Here is a 23072-nt window from a genome sequence, read left to right as displayed (position 1 = left end):
TCAAACTTTGCTGGATCACTAGCCAGGCGTTTTAACCGTATTTACGTTCAGTGGTGATTTCAAGATCCAATATCACAAAAGTCACCTTTTTCAGAATGATATTTGCCTCTTTAATGGATCCTTTTCAACTGTTGTGTTGTCCTGAAATATTAAGGAATGTCTTTGTGCCCTTTGTTATCTTATACACAGGCTATGTTCACGCGGGGATCACATTGCAGGAATTCGGATACCACTTTATCAGATGTACTAAATTTAAATAATTAAACATGTGATAAACACTCTGGATGAAACTGAACGTATATTTCACACAAACACCCTTGTGTCGAAGCTGAAGGGACGTCAGTAAAAACTGTCAAAATAGCCCTTTGAAGAAAACCATGGTTAGTGGTGTGGTGGTGAAAGTGCATAAGTGCAGTTTTTAATTATAATATTCCAGCACTATCATGGCGTCACATGTGGGGAAACGAGCCCAGGAAGTCCTTTCACACATCACTAAGGTGATCGTAAGTCACTATGATAACCTTAGTGCAATGTTAAATAATGGGAGTTAAGGTCAACCTTAGCAGTGGTTGCTTCGTGAAAGGAGTCCCTGGTACTTGGCATGACGAGCAAACCATTTGGAAACTAACCCACTGACACAATAGTGGTAGATCCTGGTGAATAGTACACAAAACAGGACACATACAGTAAAGGAAGTACTTTTCCAAGGTTACTGTACGTTCCTCGCAACTAGGTGTTTGCACGTATTCATGTGGCCAAAATCTGGTCATCTACCAACGGATTCGTGGGTTCTTGTAAGTACACAAGGTTGTGTACTGTACACTAGGGGTTGTGACAACACGGAAAGAGTCTGCACACAAAGTTGACTCCAAGGTGTTTACACCCGGCCACATGTGGGCTCGATCCGAGCACGTCAAACCTCGCTGGATCACTAGCCTGGTGTTTTAGCCAGCTCGAAGACCGCGCCCCACGCGTTTAGTGTGATTTCAAGATCCAGTATCACAAAATCCTAGTTTTTTTGGAATGATATTTGCCTCTTTAATAGACCCCTTTCAATTGTTGTATTGTCCTCAAATATTAAGGAATGTCTTTGTGCCCTTTGTACACTTAAACATGTTATCTTGTACACCGACTATGTTCACGCCCGGGATCACTTCGCAGGAATTCGCATACCAGTTTGTTTATCATATGTCCTAAATTTAAATAATTAAACATGTGATAAATTCTCTGGATGGAACTGAACGTATACCTCATACAAGTTTGATGCTGCCTTGTATTATAACTAAACTATCCATTACATCTTGAATTTGGACTAAGGATGATGATGTTGAAGCAATAACACAGCTCATGAAAGAACTACTCCCTGAATATCTAAACAGTAAACACATACAGTGAGTCCCTGGGATTTGGCGCGAAGAGCGAACTTTTTAGAAACTACGTTAGCCCACTGCCACTATTGTGGTAGATCCTGGTGAATGCTACACAAACACGACATATACCACATCCGTCTTAATCTCGAATGAAATACACTTCATTTGATATAACAATACGTAGGCGTTTAATAGCGAGGTTTATGATATATTGTATGTAACTATAATACATAGACCTCGTTCATGACCACGTTGATGGCAGTGTACCTTCAACAAATGTTAACTTATTCATATATATTAACATATATTACATGTATCAGTTTATGTACCTTGTAATAGTTTCCTTTGACGTTATGGTAATATCATGTGTAATATGATGTTGTTTGTATGAAGATAGGATATAAAATTATGAATTGGACATCCACTACTATTCATCGATGTTTAAATGTCTTGTAAAGGATGAGCATGGATATTTAATACCTGTTTCCCGTATCACCGCAAGTACTGTTACGTCCTTCTAGAACAACGCCAAGACACTAGATGCCTGGTACCTACATGTACAGTATGTGTGGAAAATGTTTTGGTTTTGTTCAGAAAGGACACTGGTATATGTAGTTACTGTAGTACAACCTTTTACAGTAAAATTCAATCCACTCTACACAGTGATGTTCCAAGAATACGTCCAGAACGAGATTGCCCAGAACGCCAAGATTCGTCGTCCATCTATACATATGGAAATTAATTAAGCAACACCAAATTCAAAGACACATAAAAACTTAACAAAGTTTAACGAAGTAATTTTGATGATTGATTATTCAATTTTGATGTATTGACATACAGCATGAGCTTTTCATGGGTTGATATGACGCGCGTGAAGCTTGCACAGCGCACGTGCATTGCTTTAACCTCAACTTTCGAAAAATGCACTTTTTCCCTGGGGTGTTTACAAGCGCAGGTTGTCGATTGCATTCGGTTTTTCATTCATTTCAATGTCATGGCACGTAGGAAATTATCAGAGGCCACTCGTTGGCAAATAATCGGCATGAGGAATGCTGGTATGTCTCTAAGACAAATCGGGACTCAAATCGGACGACATCATTCCATAATTTCAAAACTTTTGAAAAAATACCGGGCCACTAATGAAGTTAAAGACCTGCCTAGACCAGGAAGACCCAGGAAGACCACAGTCCGGGAGGACAGAGCTTTACTGAGACTTGTACGGCGCAGGTCCTTCGACTCGAGCTCTCGGTTGAGACAGGAGTGGCTTCCAGGGAGACCCATCTCGAACAGGACTGTTCGGAATCGTCTGAAAGCTGCAGGATACCGGGCAAGGAGGCCAATCAAGCGACCCAGACTGTCTCCAGCCCATAAGGCAGCCCGACTGGCCTGGTGTAATGACCGTTTGCACTGGAACATTGCCTCTTGGAGGAAGGTCCATTTCTCAGATGAGAGCCGGTTCTTGCTGCACATGGTGGACGGTCGTACTCGGGTCTGGAGGCAGAGGAACACAGCAATGGCTCCACGGAACATCCAGGAGACTGTGGCCTTTGGGGGAGGTTCCGTTATGGTATGGGGGTGCATTTCCATGAACTGCAAGTTGGATATCATTACCATCCGTGGCAACCTTAACGGTGTTCGTTACCAACAGGAGGTTCTTGACAGGGCTGTGGTACCTCATTTTGAGAACCATCCTCTGGCAACGAGACCCATATTTATGGACGACAATGCTAGACCTCACAGGGCGCATGCTGTAAATGATTTTTTGCGGCAAAATGCAATTGACAGAATTCCATGGCCTGCCATGAGCCCTGACCTCAACCCCATTGAACATTTGTGGGACTTTATTGGCCGTCGTGTGAGGCAGAGAGACCCACCAGTCCATAATCTCAACGAATTGACGGCTGCCCTGCATGAGGAGTGGAACAGGATCCCCCAGAATCAGATCCGGAGACTCATCCAAGGAATGAGGAGGCGTCTGGAATCGGTGGTGCGTGCGCAGGGAGGACACACTAGATATTGATGAAAGTCGGTGTGCAGACTCTCAGATGACTGTTCTTTCTTTCCATGTGACATTTGTGTTAATACACCTGACAACAACGTCTGTGGATGAATAGTAAATTGTGTCCATTTTTTCATGAATTTAAGACAGTTTTAAGAATTTGGATTTCGTTGCAATAAAGCAAAGTCTTGATACTTTTTCCCTTTAAGTTGTTTGTCAGAGATCGTCTGTTGAATAAAAAAGTGTCAAACTATATCAACCCGGCATATTTTGATTGTCAGAACACTTCAAAGTTGCTCCAATAGAAAAAATTGGGGTGTTGCTTGATTAATTTCCAGGTGTATATTTACAAAATATGCCCATGGTAACTGCAGCTTCTTCAACCTTTGTAAGAGATCGCCAGTACAAACGCTGGTTGTTTTTACTGATGCATGTATTCGCCATCCAATGGATCGGAACTCACAATGTCCATCACTATACCGCTGACAGCAACATAAAGAAAACACTTAAATCTTGAGTTTCGACTCTGCCACTCCTTTGAAATCGAAATGGTCGACTATAATAGTTCATATTTATGTACAGTCAAGCCCAGATACTCCAACACCCAATGTACTTTATAGCTCGTATATGTGTGAACATAACTAAAGCACAAGAGTCGTTGAATGCTTGTGTTGATACTCGTCGTTGTGGGTTGTCGGTTGTTACATCACGTGGAAACACATCGAGAAGTGATCTACGTCAATGACGTTCACTACTGGTGAAAACCATAAATATGGGTTGTAGTGATACACCGAAACTTCCAACTAGAATGAATGTGTGATTTCCTTGAAACATATGTAGTGAGTGAGTGAGTGCGTTCAGGTTTACACCACTTTTAACAATATTCCAGCAATATCATGATGCGGGAATCCATAAATGGGCTTCCGATATTGTACCGATGTTGGTAATCGAACCCGAGTCTTTGGCGTGGCGAGGAGACACTTTAACTACCTAAGCTACCCCCACCGCTATGTAGAACCCTAGTCAACGGACGAGTTGCATGGTCTAAACAAACACATCACCCATGTCCATTAACCAGACCCCAAGATGAACCTTTAATTATTTGATAAAATAGTCAGTTAACCAATTACATGTAAACATTCATTTTATGGATTATATGAGTAAGGGTAATTAGACAGTGTCGCGTCTGCACGAAATATATAAATTAATCACATATACTCAGTGCCATGTACTCTTGTACTTGTCCCGCGGGACGAGGATGTCTTAAGTAGTTTCACCATGTCCACACCTCTCGGAAACGCTTTGCCCTTGAGTCTCTTCCTAACAGATTCATTTGTGCTTCATTTGGACATCATAACTGTTACCATATGCTGCAATCCATTTTCATGATCACTAGGACTCTATACCGGTATTAAACGTAGTTATTTATAAGTATTTAGAGGTTGACACCTGACACCCACTGGAATGTTTAAAGAGAAAAAGAAAACTTTCTGAAAGATGTCTTAACTTATGAACGTATTACGGTTTATGCCATCTAGAGTTAATGAATATCCCCTATGTGTTTTAAAAGTGGTTTTAGATATATGGAAGACATTTTAACAAATATTGGGCCCATGAAATATTTGCAGCTCTCGCTCTCTTTCAGGCAAATTGTACGAAATGTTCTTTCTGCATTTGATACTAAAGTTTTCTAAAATATGGCGAGTTTGTGGAAAGAAATCAGAACGCATAATTGATACCTCGTAAGATATACTGTTATCTAACGACTGTTGAATTCGTATAAAAATTACTCAGATAAGTACCTCATAAGTGGGCCTTGAACCTAATTGTGACATTACCTTAAGATTGTCTGAAAAGTACTTTGAAATGATTCAGAAATTAGCCATAAACACTTGCAAAACAAACGTATCCGTAAAGTCTTGGACACAAAATGTCGATTCTAAATACTGGAAATGACGACGATGGCTTATGCTCTTTTTGCAACAATGAATCTGAACCCTTGTGGCATCATATCTCTTATTGTCATGAGACAAGACATCAATAAAATATTCGTTGATTGAATTGAAAAATAAAACCCAACTTTTACAAATCTCCATCTCGTAAAGATTAGTGAAGATCCGGGTTAGATTGATCTTCAGTAACCCATGCGTAAGAAGCGACTCGCTGACGTGCCTGAGACATGACATCGTATCCCATTTGTGTAGATTGATGCTCATGTTGTTGATCACTGGATTGTCAGGTCCAGACTCGATTATGTACAGACCGCCGCCATATAACTGGAACATTGCTGGCCTGGCCACTCGATCCCGTTAGTCGAAAGTTACGATAAGTATTGGTTTCAGAAGACCAATTCTAGCCCGGTTGTTCACGGGTTTTGACCATGAAATGCATTTGCATTTTCAAAGGATTTCAGTTAGAGTTTAATATCAATATTCAGGGCATCTATTATGATTGGAGACATGGTTTACCTGCACTTGTTCTGCCCTTAAAACTATAAACTGTCACACCTTGAAACTGTGTTCAGTGTTTGAAGACGCCGAGCTTGGTGTCATGGTATTATTCAAGCAATCGAATCAACATTAACTAAACACGAGATACAAAGTATCAGATCAGTAAACTGATTATGAAACGAATACCTCTGTTCATATTTGATCAGTCGGATGAGACTCGAGGGTTCCAATAGTTCCCGTATTCCATGAAGTATTTCTGCTCCGTTGACAACATGACGATACGTCAATATATATGTGTTAAGGTGTAAAAGCCTGTCTCTATGATTGTAATTTATCAATAAAATAAACGATTTATTAACGTTCGGTGGTGATTTCAATACCCAATTCCATTATTTGCAATAGACACTTTTTCCAGAATGATAGAGGCATTATATCTCGTTAATGGATTTGCTTCAAGTGTTGTATTGTCCTCAATGATAAGGGATCTCTGTGTCCTTTGTGACTTAAGAATGCTATCTTATACTCTAACGATATTTACGCAGCCTGTCTTTACTTTTGTAATTTGTCAATAACACGGGAAATCAAACGATTTGCTGTGTCCCCGTTCCTGAATGTTTCGTTTCTGGACACTACTAACAACACAACATATACTGTAAAAACAACAGAATGTCTTTATGTGTAATTTGTCAATATCGCGTAATATAACTTTTTATTAAACCACTTAGTTGTGATTTTAAGATCTATACCCAATGCCACACAAAAATCCCTTTTTTGTTATATAATGTATTTTTATGGATCTGTTGTAATTGTAATCATTGAATTTACAAATGGTATTGACATCTCTCTGACCGTTGTACAGAACAAGAAATATATTATCATACGCAAGCGGGAAACACAGCCCGTGGATTGCTACATCAATACGTCTGCCAGATATGCTTATTATGATATATTAATGAACATTCCTTGGAAGGGCGTAAATGTATGCCCAATACACGTTTCGTGTCATTGTGTGTTCATAGTACAAAACAAGAAATATATTATCTTATAACATAACGGCTCATGCATGAATTGTTATACCCATAGGTTTAACAGATATATCAACTACGATACATATAATGAGCGTTGACAGTAAGGACGGAAATGTTTGTCCACTACACGATTAGTATAATATTATGTTCCAACTAAGACATAAAATTAGATGTCTGATATTAATCAGTTTGTCAGAGATTCTAAAATTCGAATTACACCTTCAGTTTGAAGTACAGTCGATGATGCTGAAATTATTATGACATCGGGGAAGAATCTGCTCACCTGATATTCCAACAATCAAACAATCAAAATACAGTTTATGCTGACCTTAGAACCTGGAACCATTATTAATCTCAACCAGTTTGTAACGTGACATGTATAAATGTAAAGACTCAGAACAAGATAGACACCTAAGAACGCAGAACAAGATCGGCCAAAATTTACTTTTGCGGATTACTGAGATTTCGTTGCAACCGTGCAAATGTACAGCTCCAGACTCTCAGTACGCCAATATACGCATGTTTTGAACATGGTTAGTGCTATTTATATCTCGTTAGTTTGTCGCGATGATCGTGAATTCGAATATTCACTATGACACTCATCAGAATATTAATTCAAGTGCGTTTCGGAGAGTCACTTCTTGACTGAAAAGTACGTATGTCTTTATATCTTCTCATTGTATCCACTATGAATGCCGTGGTAATTGCCATTGAAATATTCTTACCTCTTTGTGAACCTTGTAGAGTGCAATATTTGTTATTCCATCCAGCGAAGCCTTTCACATAGTCATCAAATGAAAAAATAATCAGTAGTAATCGATCCTACGCTCATCTAGTTTCTGTTGATGTTATCGTGTTATCGTGACTCCTGGGGTATGTGACAAACTTAAGTGTTTATCGATAACTAATTGTCTTTTAAAGGACATGCATGTATACTAAATATGGATACGTACGAAACTGAATAAAATATAATACAGACGGCATCCTACGATTTTGAAAAATCGCTAACACGTGTTTAACCTTAGCCACCTGAGTATGTATGAAACTGTACAGTTGTAGAAAATCTGAAATATGACAACCAAGACAGCCCATGGCGAGTACCGATGTCCACTAAATATATTGAAATAAAAACACAACAATAGAATACTTACTAGGTGGGTAGATGTCATGATCTCTGTAAAATGGTCAGCGTGTTTCTTTTGGTTTCTGTATTTTTTTTAAATATTCATCTTAGTTGCGTGGATGTACATGCAAGTTGCGTCAGTCATCTGCAGTGGCAATAACCTTTAATGCCTGACGTCACTCAAAACACTAAGACGTACATGAACCAAAAGAAGCCACCAAACAGGATTTTCACGTGAAGGTTGTGACAGTTATATGAAAAAAACTATAGAAGCCAAATGTCAACAAACATTTTGTTACATATTTGTCAACTTGTTGGAAGTGATAAAATGCCCTGGCTGAGCGCCAATAGCAACATCGCCAAAGGAAGTCTTGAAGCTGGAGAGTTCAAATTTCTACTTGCATGTCTTTTCAGTGGAGATGTCTCGTTCATGGAACTCCACGTAATCGTCCTTGAAAAAGTATACCAAGAGTCGCCATCGCTGCAGCACGTCTTTCTTGGGCGCTACAAGCATGTCATGTCCACCAAGAGTGCCTCAACCAAAATGGTACCGGACCAAACAAATCGGGAATCGAATTAGACCCAGCAGACTGGTAAAGACGGGTATTTAGCATACATGTATTGATAGGTTTGCGTTGGAAGAATACCCTTCAGTCTTGGACTCGGAGAAACTGACGACGGGGCTGGCTCAGAAATGAAAAACGACTTTTGTCTTTAACGAGTGCCTGCCGATGTCAAGAATGAACGTTTTGCACTGAACTGACAGGTCGACTGGTTCGGTTTCGAAAGTGTGATATGGGGAGAAAACTATCTTCCACAGAGATGTCACTTGGTGCTTTAATCTGACCCATAGGCGGTCCATCGACCACATTTTTCCGAATATCAAACGACAGACGGAGCTGTTTCAGCTGCTCTTGTCACTATTAACTTCCTTTCTAATTCGAATGTCAATGACTTCCCGCGGTAGTGAAGAAGTGATGCGGTCACAGCTGGAACTGATCGGAACGCTCCTGGTCGATCTTGTCACAGAATAATCAGCACTGCTACTATGCTTACAGAATAATATGTGACTATCACCATGCGAAAAAAATCTTCTATCAAACAGATTATATGACATGAGCACATTTAATTGAACACATCCTTCAAAGCTGGACTATAATGCTTTTAGGAGTTCCATGCAATCGTATGTCCCGGTGATTAAGGCATATGGAGTGATGATTTCGTTCCTCTAAGTTCAAAGTTAAAATTCTTTCTTGAAGTTAGAACAGTTCAACCTCTTCACGTTTTGGCATGATGTCTCTAATTCTGAAGCCCGAGAAAAAATATTTTTTACGGACCCAAAAAACTCATACATACCCATACCTTTTAATTGGACGTGAAACTGTGTACACTGTCAGAGAGCGGAACCTCTTGCGTGTAACTCGTCCAATTTCAGATTTTCACTTCGTTTGATACGTTCATCGCCAAAAGAGGTTTTGGAGATCACATGGTTTATGTTGGAATATTCTTGAACCAAGTGGATTGCAAGAGATCAAGGAATCTGGTGAAAGTTTGGGAAACACACTCTAGGTTTCTTCATAAACCTTACAAATAGTCTATATGCTTCAGACCGAATGTAATACATTCGTCTCCCCCAACCAGAGACCAAATATCCATATGTTATCTGCCCTAACAGTGATATTTCGGGCCCCTTCCATTAATTATGTTAATTAATTAACAGTTATACGACCTGATTTCACTGAAGACTGCACTTCGACCGAGCACCGTGTATTCTTAAGACTTTGACTAACGTGTTTTCAAATATACTTTTGCTGAGGGTACCAGCTTCATTTAATGAGTTGGGTTTAGAACAGTATTCCAGTCATGTCAGGGGGCGTCGGGTCAGTGTTGGGGGAAATCCCGAGGTCATGTGGAAGAAAATGATAGATGTAACTGAAACTGTTTTACATGTAAAAAACTCGTATGCGACTTTAACTTTAACCCTCCCAGTTCCTTTGCGTCCACTGTTTACATTAGAAATTACTGCTGTCTTTGTTTGAGTATTAGCAATTCTTAAATGTGCTTTTTTTTCATTGTTTGTTGTCTTAGTTTGTTTAACGCCGTAGAAAGAAATATACCAACCATTTTACTGTAGTGAATAATGGGGCCTGGAAAAGATAATTCAGTGATTGGCAGTATGAGCATCAACTGGGATACCGGCCCTGGCCACCCAAATAACAATTATAAATTCTTGGGGACATATGATCTTACTGAAACCCCCAGGGATGTCAAGTGTGCTATTGGTCTGGATGAGTGAGGGGCCTAACTCGTCCTAATTATTTCACGAAAAGATGTTGATTCATCCCTAGTGCTTTACGAGTGATTTAACAGTTACATGTAGCGATAGTTTGGTACATTAGAACGTATTTGCCTTTTGATGGTTCTTTGACATTGATGGAAATGCTGCTGTGAATATTTCAGCAAAAAGACAACTTGTTTCTCAGCGTCATAAACCCACTTGCGTCCAAACTACGACATACTTTGCCTTAAGAATGGACGCTGTGAACACAAGGTTATTGTCCTTAACGTGACTGTGAAATGTATGAAATGTGGAAAGTCATGAACAAGGCAGAAACCTCATTTGCCGAAGACTCAGGAACAATGGAAAATAAGTCAACAACAATGCATCAGTTAAATCAATACAATCAGTTATTTTACCACAATGTGTGTGGTACATGACACAACACATTAAGTCATGTTGTTCTAAGATGTCACTTGATTCGAGTTCATTTAAAGACGAAAATGAAAAGTAGTCAGTTTCAAATATCATTGGAATTAAAGTAAATTGAGAACTTGGAAGAAATATTCTTCCTCTAAATATGGCAACAACTGAATTATTAAAAAGGATAACGTTCAGAAATATTCTGCTGCAACTGGAAGAGGTTAAACAGTTTTAATGTGCTGTCTCCTTAGGTGTGAACAGCAATCAGTTCGGTTACATATTATTCAAGTATTCGTGACAATATAACTCAAATGTCAGCTGGTAAAAGGTCTGTGGATTGAGAGTTCATGGTCCGGTTTTCGTAGGCAACATGAGAAGTACTCATTATCTCTCGTTTAATGGAGTGATTTTTCATTTATGGCGGTAAGATAAAATTTAATCCCTGTGTTTCCTGCTATCTGAATCAATTACGTCAAAAGAAATGGAGTTTACAGATCAATGACATTTAAGAATATTGCGGAAAGAAACGAAAAGTAATGCTTCGAGATAATGAAGGAAATCAATACCTTTCTTTTAAATTTTAGAAAGTTCAATAGTCTGCTTCCTTAGAGAACAGTTTCAACAAGCCATCATTAAATATGTACAGATGAACATCTGCCACTTAGATATGGACATTGCATGGACATATGGACATTGCATGGACATATGGACATTGCATGGACATATGGACATCGCACCTTCCTCCTTATAGACTGATGGAGGTAACGTGATAGGTAAAGCGTTCGTAATGGTCCGGTTCGTTTCCTCTCCCAGCTGCCCTACTGATTCTTCCCACCATGGGTACCCGTGCAGATTCGAGATCTGGCAACCCATGTTTGTCGTAAAAAGTTGACACATGACATGGCGTAACATAATTGCGTGGATCGATGTTCATGCTGTTGATCACTGGAATGTCTGGCCCAATCGCGAATATTTAGAGACTGTTCCCATGTAAGTTTCTGAAAAGCATTTAGAAGTGGAAAACATAAGAAAAGCCAGATTTATGGATGTCAGCTTCTTTATTGTGGATAACACAACGTTTCGGAGCGTACAAATCTGGCTTTTCATATGTTCCCATATAGCTAGAACATTTCTGAGTGCGGTGTTAAACAACAAACCAACACCCCTCCGTGGGAGAGATGCTTTAAGGTATGCGACATTTTTGCTGCAACATTCACCGCAGCAATTCCATCAATCTCAAAGAGCCACCAAAAGGCACATTTGTCATAATCAACCAAACTGTCAATAGCTAATATTGCCACATGTAACCATTCAATCAAATCGTAAATGCACTGGGAATGAACCTAGGATATTTCACAAAATAATTGGGACTCTTCACTCATCCAAGAGCTTCCAGTGAGATTATATATCCAAAGAATTCATGCTTGTTATTTGGAAGGCCAGGGTCAGCATATCTCCCAGTTGATGCTCGTGATATCAATCACTGGATTATCCTCTCTAGACCCAATCATTTGCTACAGTAATATAGATGAAACATTTCTTCTATTAGCCTTACACAAACAAAAACACACGTTCGAATTGCTGAAGATTCCAACTATAACATTCCACAGAAATACTCATACAAAGAGAGCGTTAGCTTCAAATGTACACTGTGAACGTAAAAGAACTAAAAGGTAAAACCTAAGATAACATATGCCTTGTCATCATAACGACAACAAACGATGTACAACACCTGACATACATTATCTAGACGTTTTTTTCTCACTTCTATGAAACCACATCATCTAAAGATTTCCTCTGACATAAATCTGACACACCCTGGAATGACTGGAATGCTGTTCTAAACCTAAGTCCCGTAATGAAATCAGTAGTATATTTTAACAATCATCAGCCAAAATCTTAAGAATGCAGGAGACTCGGTCGACGTGCAGTTTTCAGTAAAACCATGACTATTTGGCATGCTTATGAAAAAAACTAGACTCTGCTGTTCAAATTGAAACATCCACCTAGAGGCACTGAAATACTTAAAAATCCACTTGGTTCAAGTATATTCTCTCCAAAATGAATATATCAAACGAAATGATCATTCGAAATTGCAAGCATGACATGCAAGCAGCTCCGGTCTCTGACAGTGTACATATTTTCAGGTCCAATTTAGAGGTCTAGGTATGCTAAGGGTTCCTTGGCTCCATAATGTCACATTTTTTCTGGTCATACAAAATAGAGACGTCATATTAAAATGTGGAGAGGATTAACTGTTCTAACTTCACAAACGTGAATAGAGTTAACCCTTCTAACAGCAAAAAGATATCTAATATTAAGTTGTTAGAGGACCGAGATGAATCTTTCAATGTGCATTCATCTTCAGGAAATACACTTGCGTGGAAGTCTTGTAAATATTCAAAAACACTCTTGAAAATATCATAGCTTACCTTTAAAACATGTATTCAGTTATGAGCTCGCGCCGTATCATCTGTTTGAGTAAATTTAGCAAAATAATAGTGACATATTTTTCATAATACTAATGCTGATTGTGGGTGCGTCCCGATCAGCACCAGATTTGACCACCGCATGCTGTTATCACTGACATTTAAATTAAAAAGGAAGTCAATCGTGACACGAGCAGCTGAAACAACTCCCTCTGTCGTTTGATATTCGGAAGAATGTGGTCGATGCAACGACTTGGAGTCAGATTAAAGCACCGAGTGACATCTCTTTATGGAGGATAGTTTCTCCACACATCACACTTTCGACACCGATTCTCTCGACCTGTCGAACGCAGTTCGGTGCAAAACGTTCATTCTTGACATCGGCAGGCACTCGTTAGAGACAAAAGTCGTTTTTCATTTCTGAGCCAGCCCAGTCCCCAGTTTCTTCGAGTCCAAGACTGAAGGGTATTGTTCCAACACAAACGTCTCAGTACACTAAATATCAGTCTTCTGGGTATAATTCAGTTTCCGATTGTTTGGTCCCACACCCATTTGAAACAGGTACTATTGGTGACATACCTGTGATACCGATGCAAGTATGGCGACCTTCTGCTACTTCAAGGACACATGCGTACAATCCCTTAAACAAATCATGAACGTTTACAAGACATGCATGTAGAAACTTTAACTCCCCTGGTTCAGGACGTCTTATAGAGTTATAGCGATTGATGCTCTTCTCTGGCCATTTTCAAACTTTCAATAACTTGTTAAATGTGTAGCAAGTTGACATTTGCCTTGTATAGGTATTGTCATTGCATGTAATTGTCAAGAGCTTGCACGTGAAAATGCTGTTTTGCTTCCTTCTGGGTTTTTTTCGTAGTTCTGTGGTTTGGCTGACGTTTGCCCTTATAGTTATTGGCACTGCACATGAATGCCGCAGGTGCTCGTGACACTCTTGTTTGCTTGCTTCATTTGGTTTCTTTAGTTTCTTGAATATTCCTTTTAGTGGTTTGGCTGACTTGTATAGTCATTGTCCTCAGATTGGATACCGGTTCTCGTGGGATGAATTATTATTGAAAATGATCATCATTTGGGCCTCCTGTCCACTCGTGGAAAATAGTTCAAAACACAACTCGCGCACACAAAGCCTAAAACGTAGAGATATGACTTTGACGCTTCTCTATTGGGAGAGAAATACTGACATGCTTAACTGACATTTTGTGATCATTTCTAAACATTAACGCTCGCATATTGTCTTTTATGAAGAATCTTCTATAGAAGAATGTTGAACGGATCATGTGTTGTTCTTGTGTCAAAATCGGATTTGGCATCACCTCAAAGTCATGGACAAAGCCGGAAATGTTTGAGTCGAACACAGTAACAATGGCAGATACAACATCAACAACGTCTTATAATGCATCAGTTAAAACTATCAATACGGCCGGTTATTTTACCATGTCCATGTGTATTTCACATGACTGAACCGATTAAGTCTTGTTGTTCTAAGATGCCATCTGATTTGACATAGAAAAGTTCATGTAAACACAGAAGAAGAATAGTCAGTTTTAAAGGTCATTGGCATTAAGTATATTGAGAAATTGAAAGAAATATTCTGTCTCCAGATAAGGTAAGAAATCGATTATTAAGATGGACAACGTTCAGAAATTTCAATATGCTACCCAGAGGTGAAGCCATGTTAACTCGCCATCATCGTTATGCGTGAACAGCGGTTAAATCAGTCCCATACTATTCAAGTATTCATAACAATATAACTAAAATGCCAGTTGCTAAATGGTCGGAGGATTGAAACTTCGTGGTTTTCGCAGGCAAAACTGTTTTAAGCAAAATGAAATGTACTCATTAGCTCGTGTTAGATGAACTGGTTTTATCTTTGGTGGTGGGAAGGTAAATTTCAATGCCAGTGTCTGCTGCCATAGGAAGTGTAGCAAAAGAAATCAAGTTTAAGGCGTTAAAGAATATTGCGGAATGATTCAAGTTAATGCAGGAAATCAACTGCTAGCAGAAATAAAAACGATTCATTTAACTTTTAAAAGTGTCAATACGTTTCCTTCGAAAGCAATTTCAGCATGTTATTATCTTTAAAAATTAACAGATGAACAATAGCCACTTGGATAAGAGAAAGCATAAGGCATGTCACCTTACTTTTTCATTCAAGTTACGCAATGGATGCAATCATCGCAACAGCTGGATTCGTTTCCTCTGCTAGCTTTTCTACTGTTTCTTCCCATCGTTTGAAAGCTGATTTAATGTATTAATTACATTGTGCAGTTGGTTCACGGCATCATATTTGCTTAATTTACGTTTTAGTGACCTAATAATGAAAAAGACTGGCTCTACTGTGGCAGAAATATCCCAAACCTTACACGTCAGGTTAACACATCGAGTCTAGGTTTAAGGTTTGTTTAAGTTTTAGGTTTGTAGAAAGCAGAAACAAGGTGCCAGTTGCTACCTTGATATAAATAATATGTGTGGTAGGTTATAAATTGCATAATAACCTGTATAAAGCAAACACAAGTTGCAGTTCCTTTATACAGCTATGGGAACCGCTACTGAACTTGCAGTGAAAAGTATCACTTAAACTCAATAAGGACACCAGGTTTTCGGGTAACCTGTCTCGGTAGGATGGCACAGTATCAAATGATCCTTCTTACGACAAGCATATATACTGTTCAAAATAAGTAGGGGATACTGAAATATGATTTTGAATAACATCGTGGAAAATGGTGACAAATATGAAGTTTCATCTTCATTGTGTGTGCTTATGTTTTAAGCCCACATACCCATTCATTTCAGCTCATGTCACCTGTGCATGTCACATGACAGTGTGTTGCACGTGGTAGGGGTGCAACCGGTGATTTTAGACTTTACATCAGCATGCATTTCTTGAGTAATGTGACCCCAAGAAAACATCCGATGACTTTAAACGATTGTTTGTCGTCTTTACAACACATTATTGTCTTTGCTTAAATTTTGCGACACAATGCGACGTCTGCGGCGAGCGGAACGTCTAAGGGCCGTTGGCATGTTACAGATCGGAACAAAACAGAGAATAGTCGCCCAAACTCTAAATGTTTCCCAATCTGTCATCAGTAGATTGTGGGCCCGGTATCGCCGAACCCAAAATGTCGATGATCTTCCTCGTTCCGGTCGCCCAAGCTCAACAACTGCGGCACAAGACAGACTTGTGAGAACTTATGCTCTTCGGAATCGAACCAAAACAGCTCGTCAGATCGCCTCCCATCTTGAAACTGCAGCTGGAGTTCGAGTCTCGGTTCAGACGATTCGAAACAGATTGCATGCACGTGGGATTATTACTCGTCGACCGCACGTTACGCCAGTATTGACGGCCAGACGCATCAGAGACAGACGTCAATGGTGTGAACAACATCGCAGCCGGGGAAATCTTCGATGGGCAAGGGTTATGCTCTCTGATGAGTCGAGGTTCACTATAGACTTCCGGGATAGGCGTTCTCGGGTCTGGCGGCGACAGGATGAGCGTTACGCTAACACCAACGTTCATCAACATGACCGATTTGGTGGTGGTTCTGTGATGGTGTGGGGTGGAATCACTGTGAATGGCAGAACAGCACTTCACATCGTCCAAGGGAGAGTCACAGGCCAATACTATCGTGACAACATCCTTGACGCCATTGTTATCCCCTTTGCGCGCCAAGCTGACAACACCCGAGCACATCGTGCCAGAATCGTCACCGACTACATGCAGGAGCAAGACATCGTTATCCTGCGCTGGCCGGCTCTCAGCCCCGACCTTTCCCTCGATAGAACACGTTTGGAACATGCTCGGGAGACGTGTGAGACAGCGTCAACGTCCACCAGCTACGGTTCAAGAACTCGGCGCAGCGCTGCAAGAGGAATGGAATGCCATACCCCAATTCATGCTTGATCGGCTGATAAGGAGTATGCCAAGGAGGATTCGTGCTTGTTTGGCCAATCGCGGAGGTTTCACACGTTATTGACTTTTCAGTTTATGGACCCTACACATCTCTTCATACCGTTTGTGGATATGGCGCGTACAGGAGACCGCTATTCACCGTGTCATCTAGTTCTAAACTTGTCTATTACAGGTCCCGACCTATTAGTAATAGGATATATTAGCCCCAATTTTAATTACTTCAATTTTTTTCAGAATATCCCTACTTATTTTGAACAGTATAGGTAGTATTCCTGGGAAATAGTAAAACCCGGAACAACAGGGACCTGCCACGAAGCATAACAGTTAGTAGAGTTAAACTCTAATCCTATTGTTCATTCTCATACATGAAAGGAAAATTCATGAGGTACTTTGTAGATTCTGTCTCAGAATGGCTGGCTTTTAGAACAACCACAGAATATCACGCAATTCCCCTCACGTATATTTGTAATTACCCACCGTTAGTATAAGTAGGCCATCTTCATAAGCGTTATGAGGTTTTGATTAGTATTATTGCCGTCGGTGTATGTTCAAGAACAGTTGTGTCGATTGACTTAACAACGTGCAATACACATATGTCCAGAGTTGTGCAAAATTGTTCCGTAGGTTCTACTTGTAGAATAGCACTTAGGCACTTTAAAACTGATGCATGCGGGCTTCTTTGTCTGTGCGTAAGGATGGTTCTAAGTGGAAGGAAAAAACCAATCATTCTGTTTCATGATTTGCACGGCCGTGGATCTATTACTAGCTCTCGCTAAGTATTTTCATTTGGAGACGTTGAAAAAGGAGGTATGAGGTAGTTACTTTCGAAGAAAACATGGTCTTTTCTCATGAATAATAGACAATTTTCTGAAATTGCCTTCCTCCGAGTGCAATGTTACAAAACACATGAATGTAGCAGTGGCATCACCCTAGTGCCATGAGCAGTTGGGGATAGTTATCTCTTACATCAAATGATCCAATGCATTTTGCTGTAATATAGAAATGATTGAAAAGCTTTTTCAAGGAGCTTAATATATTACTGTTATACTGAAGCCATTGGAGGTCTGCCCAATACTTGTCGCTGAAAGTAAAATGAACGTCTAATGTTGAACATTGCTGTCTTTACAGCTTGCCAAAAACATGTCGAAAATTATTGTTCTGTATGAACGTATCCCGTCGATACCGACGAAGTCAGACATGCCTTTGTCTGCTCTGTATTGTTTCAAGCACACACTTACATGATAGCCCTTGTGTAGAGTTTAAAGCCCATCCCACCTCTAACCGACAGAACCGTCTGTAAATGATCTTGTCATTTACACCATAAGGATCGAACTACGCAATTTATAAAAAATCGCCAGCGAGTCTGACCATCCGATTCCCTTAAGCGCCTGGTGAGAGGCGGGTTGAGGAATAAGTTGGCGAGGACAAATTCTTGAATACACCATATGACGTCATCATCAGATGACTTCCTCATTAATGCGTCATGTCTAGGCTTGTAAGGGTCGAGGATGTCACACAAGATAATGATGCTATTTGTTACCAGATTGTTATCATCCATGCCTTTACATCTATGTAAGTTACATATCTGACATCAAACATATTTCATTGTGTTTTCATCAATTCATCCCAAGAACCATGAAATGTAATTTAGCCTGTTGCAGCATGAATGACTCGACTTTAATTTTATTTCATTTCAAGCGAAAGTCTATCGGATTGTGTTTTTACAGTCCAGTGCTGTGTGAATATTTTTAGCAGGTTGTTTATATTCGGGACATTGTCAGATTGGTCTCAGTTCGTGAATCAAGCGACACCATCATTACTTGCCACCATGCTGATGTATGTTCTCATAAACCCCCATGCTGTTCTCCCTAGTTTTAATGCTAAAGTATACTGTGCTTATTTCCCCAAAGAACCATGGGGGATCATCTGGCAATGAAGATGAAACCTCGGCAACCATAATGTACCGATTCTCTGATTGTTCTTGCCAACAATTTGTGAAAAATAACTTTATACACATGTTTATAGACTTACAACCACAACTGAATAAATCCATTGCAGCACAGGCATAAATGTCAGTATAACCCTAAATTGTGTAATGGTTTCAAGCGTTTAAGTGTGAGGGGTACCTTTCCATAAACGCAACAATATATCATTTACATATAATAATTCAAATACTATAACCAAATCTGACAACATGGCGTATTTCATTCAGTCGTACATCCTTTTGATTCAAATTCCAAATTCTTAGAATTATATATGTTCGTATCTCCGCCGGAATAAAGTACAAAATCATGGTTTCGTGTGGCCCATAAGCAATGGGCTTGATTGCTTTACCAGGTTGATTTCTTTACCATTGCAATCCAGTTACACAAACGTGTAGACCTACCCGGTTCCATAATGAGTGAGTTGGGTTTTACGCCGCTTTTAACAATATCCCCGCAATGCCACGGCGTGTAAAACCAGAAATGGGCTGCACACGTGTCTTCAGCGTGACGATCGAACACTATAAACACTAAACAGTTTAAGGGACAACGATGACGCACACTGTTAATTAAAGTACTGAAATTGATTGGAAAACATATATGTAAAAACACTATAATTGCACATATAAATGAAACATGCATAATAATCACATGAATTTCTTGAAGAAAGGATTACGTATTATCCATTATCCATAAATCTGGAAAGGATTTTATTTGCCAGTCCTAGACAATATCATTGCAAAGTTAAGACACTTCTGCAAACGAGTCCTGTCTACTGTGTGCGGTATACTAAGCGTATGTTTGTGAATTAGTTCGTGATATGACAGAATTCGTTTCGCGAAGGCATAACTTTTTAAATCTATACATCAAAATAGGGCATTGTACTTTTCATTACTTTGGTCACGAATGTCTCAAGGTGTGAAATTTATACGTCAAGGGCAGGAACTGCTTGAACCTTGCTGAAATCTCATTCATCTTGTTGTATCATAATAAGAATACGTTATTGCCATTCTGAATCTTTTTGCATAGTTTTAAATATGAAACGATTGGGGCGATTTTACTGGTTATGTTTTCTTGAACCTGTCACTATAGGGTTGCAAGGTTATTAAGATTTCACACCTCGAAGAAAACCATTATAAACAGCTAGCACTCTTTAATGACTGGACCAAACAATGCAATAATGGGCAACCGTACTGAGGACCGGTAATCTTATCGAAACTTCAAATCGATTATTGATGGAAACAGCAAAACAACTAAAGAAATAAAATGTTGCTTTTAATTTACTTTTTTATCTATGGTATATGAGTTGAACGTATCCTATGTCCCGTTTTGAAAACAGAATAATGTAATGTAATGGACACATGGAAATGGAAATATGGATCACTCAGTACTAGTTTGGGGAATGTGTTATAACTTTGCATGTTTTTGATATCTTACGGTTGAAATTTAGCCCTTACCTATTGCTCTCCCCTATGAAATGTAATGTGAGCATCAATCATCAATTATCCTATTTGTGGAAAGGTGGCCTACCATGAGAAATTCTGCTGGCCACGATTCATCAGATACAAAGCAAATTTGTTGGTCAATATGTCCGAGGAGGCGTCTGTATTATCCTTCATTGATCGCTGACATATGCATTTTCACAAAATAGTGATCATTCATAATATGTCAATATCTCACCAAAGCGTCACCAGGGTCTTTTATTTTCGCCTTTGGGTGATTTATTTCGTTTTAAAGCACGACAGAAGCAAAATCAGTTTGAAGAAAGGAAAGTATTATTTTCATGACTATTCATTATATGCTCGCCCTCTGCACGTCAATGCCTATCGAGAAGCCATCATACAATTGTCAGAGATAGAGTTCTGGAACGTGGATATGGAATGAGAGAGAAATTGATCCTTTCACACCACAAAGTCGTGCTGTGGCCTGTGTGGTAACGCACTGATTACTAAAACAACGATATAAAGTAACGTTAATTTGAATTAAGGCCTATAGGTCTGTATGTACCACAGTACCATCGGTGAGAACAAAGACATTAATTTAACCATTCTAAACTAAGTAATGAATTATTAAAAATCCCTGCTTTCAGATGAGCATAATTGCAATAAGATAATTTTATATTTTTGCATGTTTCCATGCCAACAAGTAGAAAGGTGGTATTTTAAAACGAAACACAGATTTTGTCTTGACTCTATACCGTCATCAAAACCAAGACAACGAAGACTAAGATGCCACGAAGGTCTGAACACACAATGTGCCCTCAAGTGCGAATTTAAATTGAGATACACGGATTCGGTATTTTTCAACGATTGATATTTAGTTTCCTAAAGAAAAACTCAGGTAATAACGCTGGAATAGAATCAAGTTAAATGAACAGGTTGAGCGGTATACGTTTGACGGCGCTGCGGGCATCATATCATTTCCATCAGCTGAAGCTAAACTAAGCTACAACCTAATGTGATTCATGTACAACCGCAGGCATGAATCTAGTGCGAAAACAATAAGCGATAAAACCCTTTCTGCTAAAGAAAAGTCAGTTTACGGTACTGACTGCATCGTGACTACTATGCGTGTTTATGAATCACTATAAAACAGTCAAACCAAGTGTTCGAGAAACGGTGAGTGCATTCTGTCCCGTTGGTGGCACCTGCCATAAACATATGCAAACGCTACACACGTGAAATGCACCTGGTATTCACCTGAAAATTCAGGAACGTGTGGTAAAAATGATAGGGAACATCACCGCACATCATATTTATTTGGAAATAAATTATTTACTTTACATATCTTTCAAAAAAATCTTTAGCAATCTTTCGTGAGGCCTTGAGTGTAAGAAGCGATCATGATAAAAAGGATTTTGGAATTAGAACCAAGAAGCGAATCTGTCATTGTTACGGGACTCAACGTTGGAGGAGCATTGTGGAGAATTTCGCGACAATGTTACGCCAATCCCCGAAGTGAAAGACAACTTACCTTCTTTCTAGGGTCCTGTAGTCCTTCCCTTGACTCGAGCGCCGGGATATCCTTGAGCCACACCACGTGGACAATCCTAATGTACGTGTACAGAAGCACGAGAAGTGGGACAAAGTATTGCAGTACCATGATAGTGAGCGAGTAGGAGAACCTCTGTGTGTCGGTCCATTCTTCCCTGCACAGATACAGGGTCTGATTGGAGTCGTTACTGATACTTGGGACAACGTGGGACGTCACCGCCGTCGGCAAGGGCGTAAAAAATGCCATCACCCAACACGCTACGATGACGTATAAACAGTTCCTTTTACCAAGCCGCTGTCTGAAGGGGTACATTATTGCAATATATCGCTCCATGCTCATGGATAAAAGTGTATATGCATTCTGAAACACTACCACCATCTGGAGGTATGTCACAAGAGGACAAAATGCGTATCCGAAAGGCCAGTGGTCAAGAAGAACATTGGCCACAAAGGTGAATGGTATGCAGAGCAACGCCATGAGCATATCGCTGACAGCTAAACTAGCTATAAAGAAGTTGGTGACGGTCCTCATTCGACGCAGAACAAACACCAAGTAGCACACCGCTGTATTTCCAACGACAGCAGTTACACAGACCACGCTATAAAGACAGATTAACGTGGCCCTGGCACTGGTTTCCAATCCAGCAACCACTTCCTTGGTACCATTACCATTCATTCTCAAAGAACTATTTCCTAAGTTTACTTCCATCTTCGAAACTGAAATCCTCACATTGTTAAAAGTTGGAAACTATGTGATGACCCTTGTCTATATTCTTGTACTCATACTAAAATGTGGAATGCAAATGAAGCGGAATACGGATCCAGTGGCTACATATCAGATACGGAGGCCGTTGCGCTACTTGTCGGCGTGAAGACTTTCCTTTCACTGGTGTCAATCAATATCAGCCTCTGTATTGTATCCAAATGAGCGGGGGTCGTGTGCGCTGACTGAAGGATAGAGAGTCTCCTTAAGGTAATGTTAATTAAGTGTAGGGGATGGGTGCTTGTATGTCAGCCCACCTGGTATGTATGCTTACGTACCATTTGATACTAGCCATTTAGA

General features: G+C 39.7%; 1 protein-coding gene across 1 annotated transcript in view; it reads right to left on the bottom strand.

The window, feature by feature from the left end:
- Positions 1-22846, bottom strand: part of LOC137284268 (RYamide receptor-like) — a 31314-nt gene extending 8468 nt beyond the window's left edge. Inside the window, exon 1 of the mRNA XM_067816015.1 lies at positions 21990-22846. Within this exon, the coding sequence (XP_067672116.1) occupies positions 21990-22718 (729 nt within the window). The 5' untranslated portion in view covers positions 22719-22846. The remainder of the gene's footprint in view (positions 1-21989) is intronic.
- Positions 22847-23072: the final 226 nt, after the last annotated feature.

The sequence above is a fragment of the Haliotis asinina genome, chromosome 5, assembly GCF_037392515.1.
Source record: "Haliotis asinina isolate JCU_RB_2024 chromosome 5, JCU_Hal_asi_v2, whole genome shotgun sequence".
Taxonomy (NCBI): Eukaryota; Metazoa; Mollusca; class Gastropoda; order Lepetellida; family Haliotidae; genus Haliotis; species Haliotis asinina.
The sequence above is the reverse complement of the archived record's forward strand: the minus strand, read 5'-3'. Positions and strand labels throughout refer to the sequence as shown.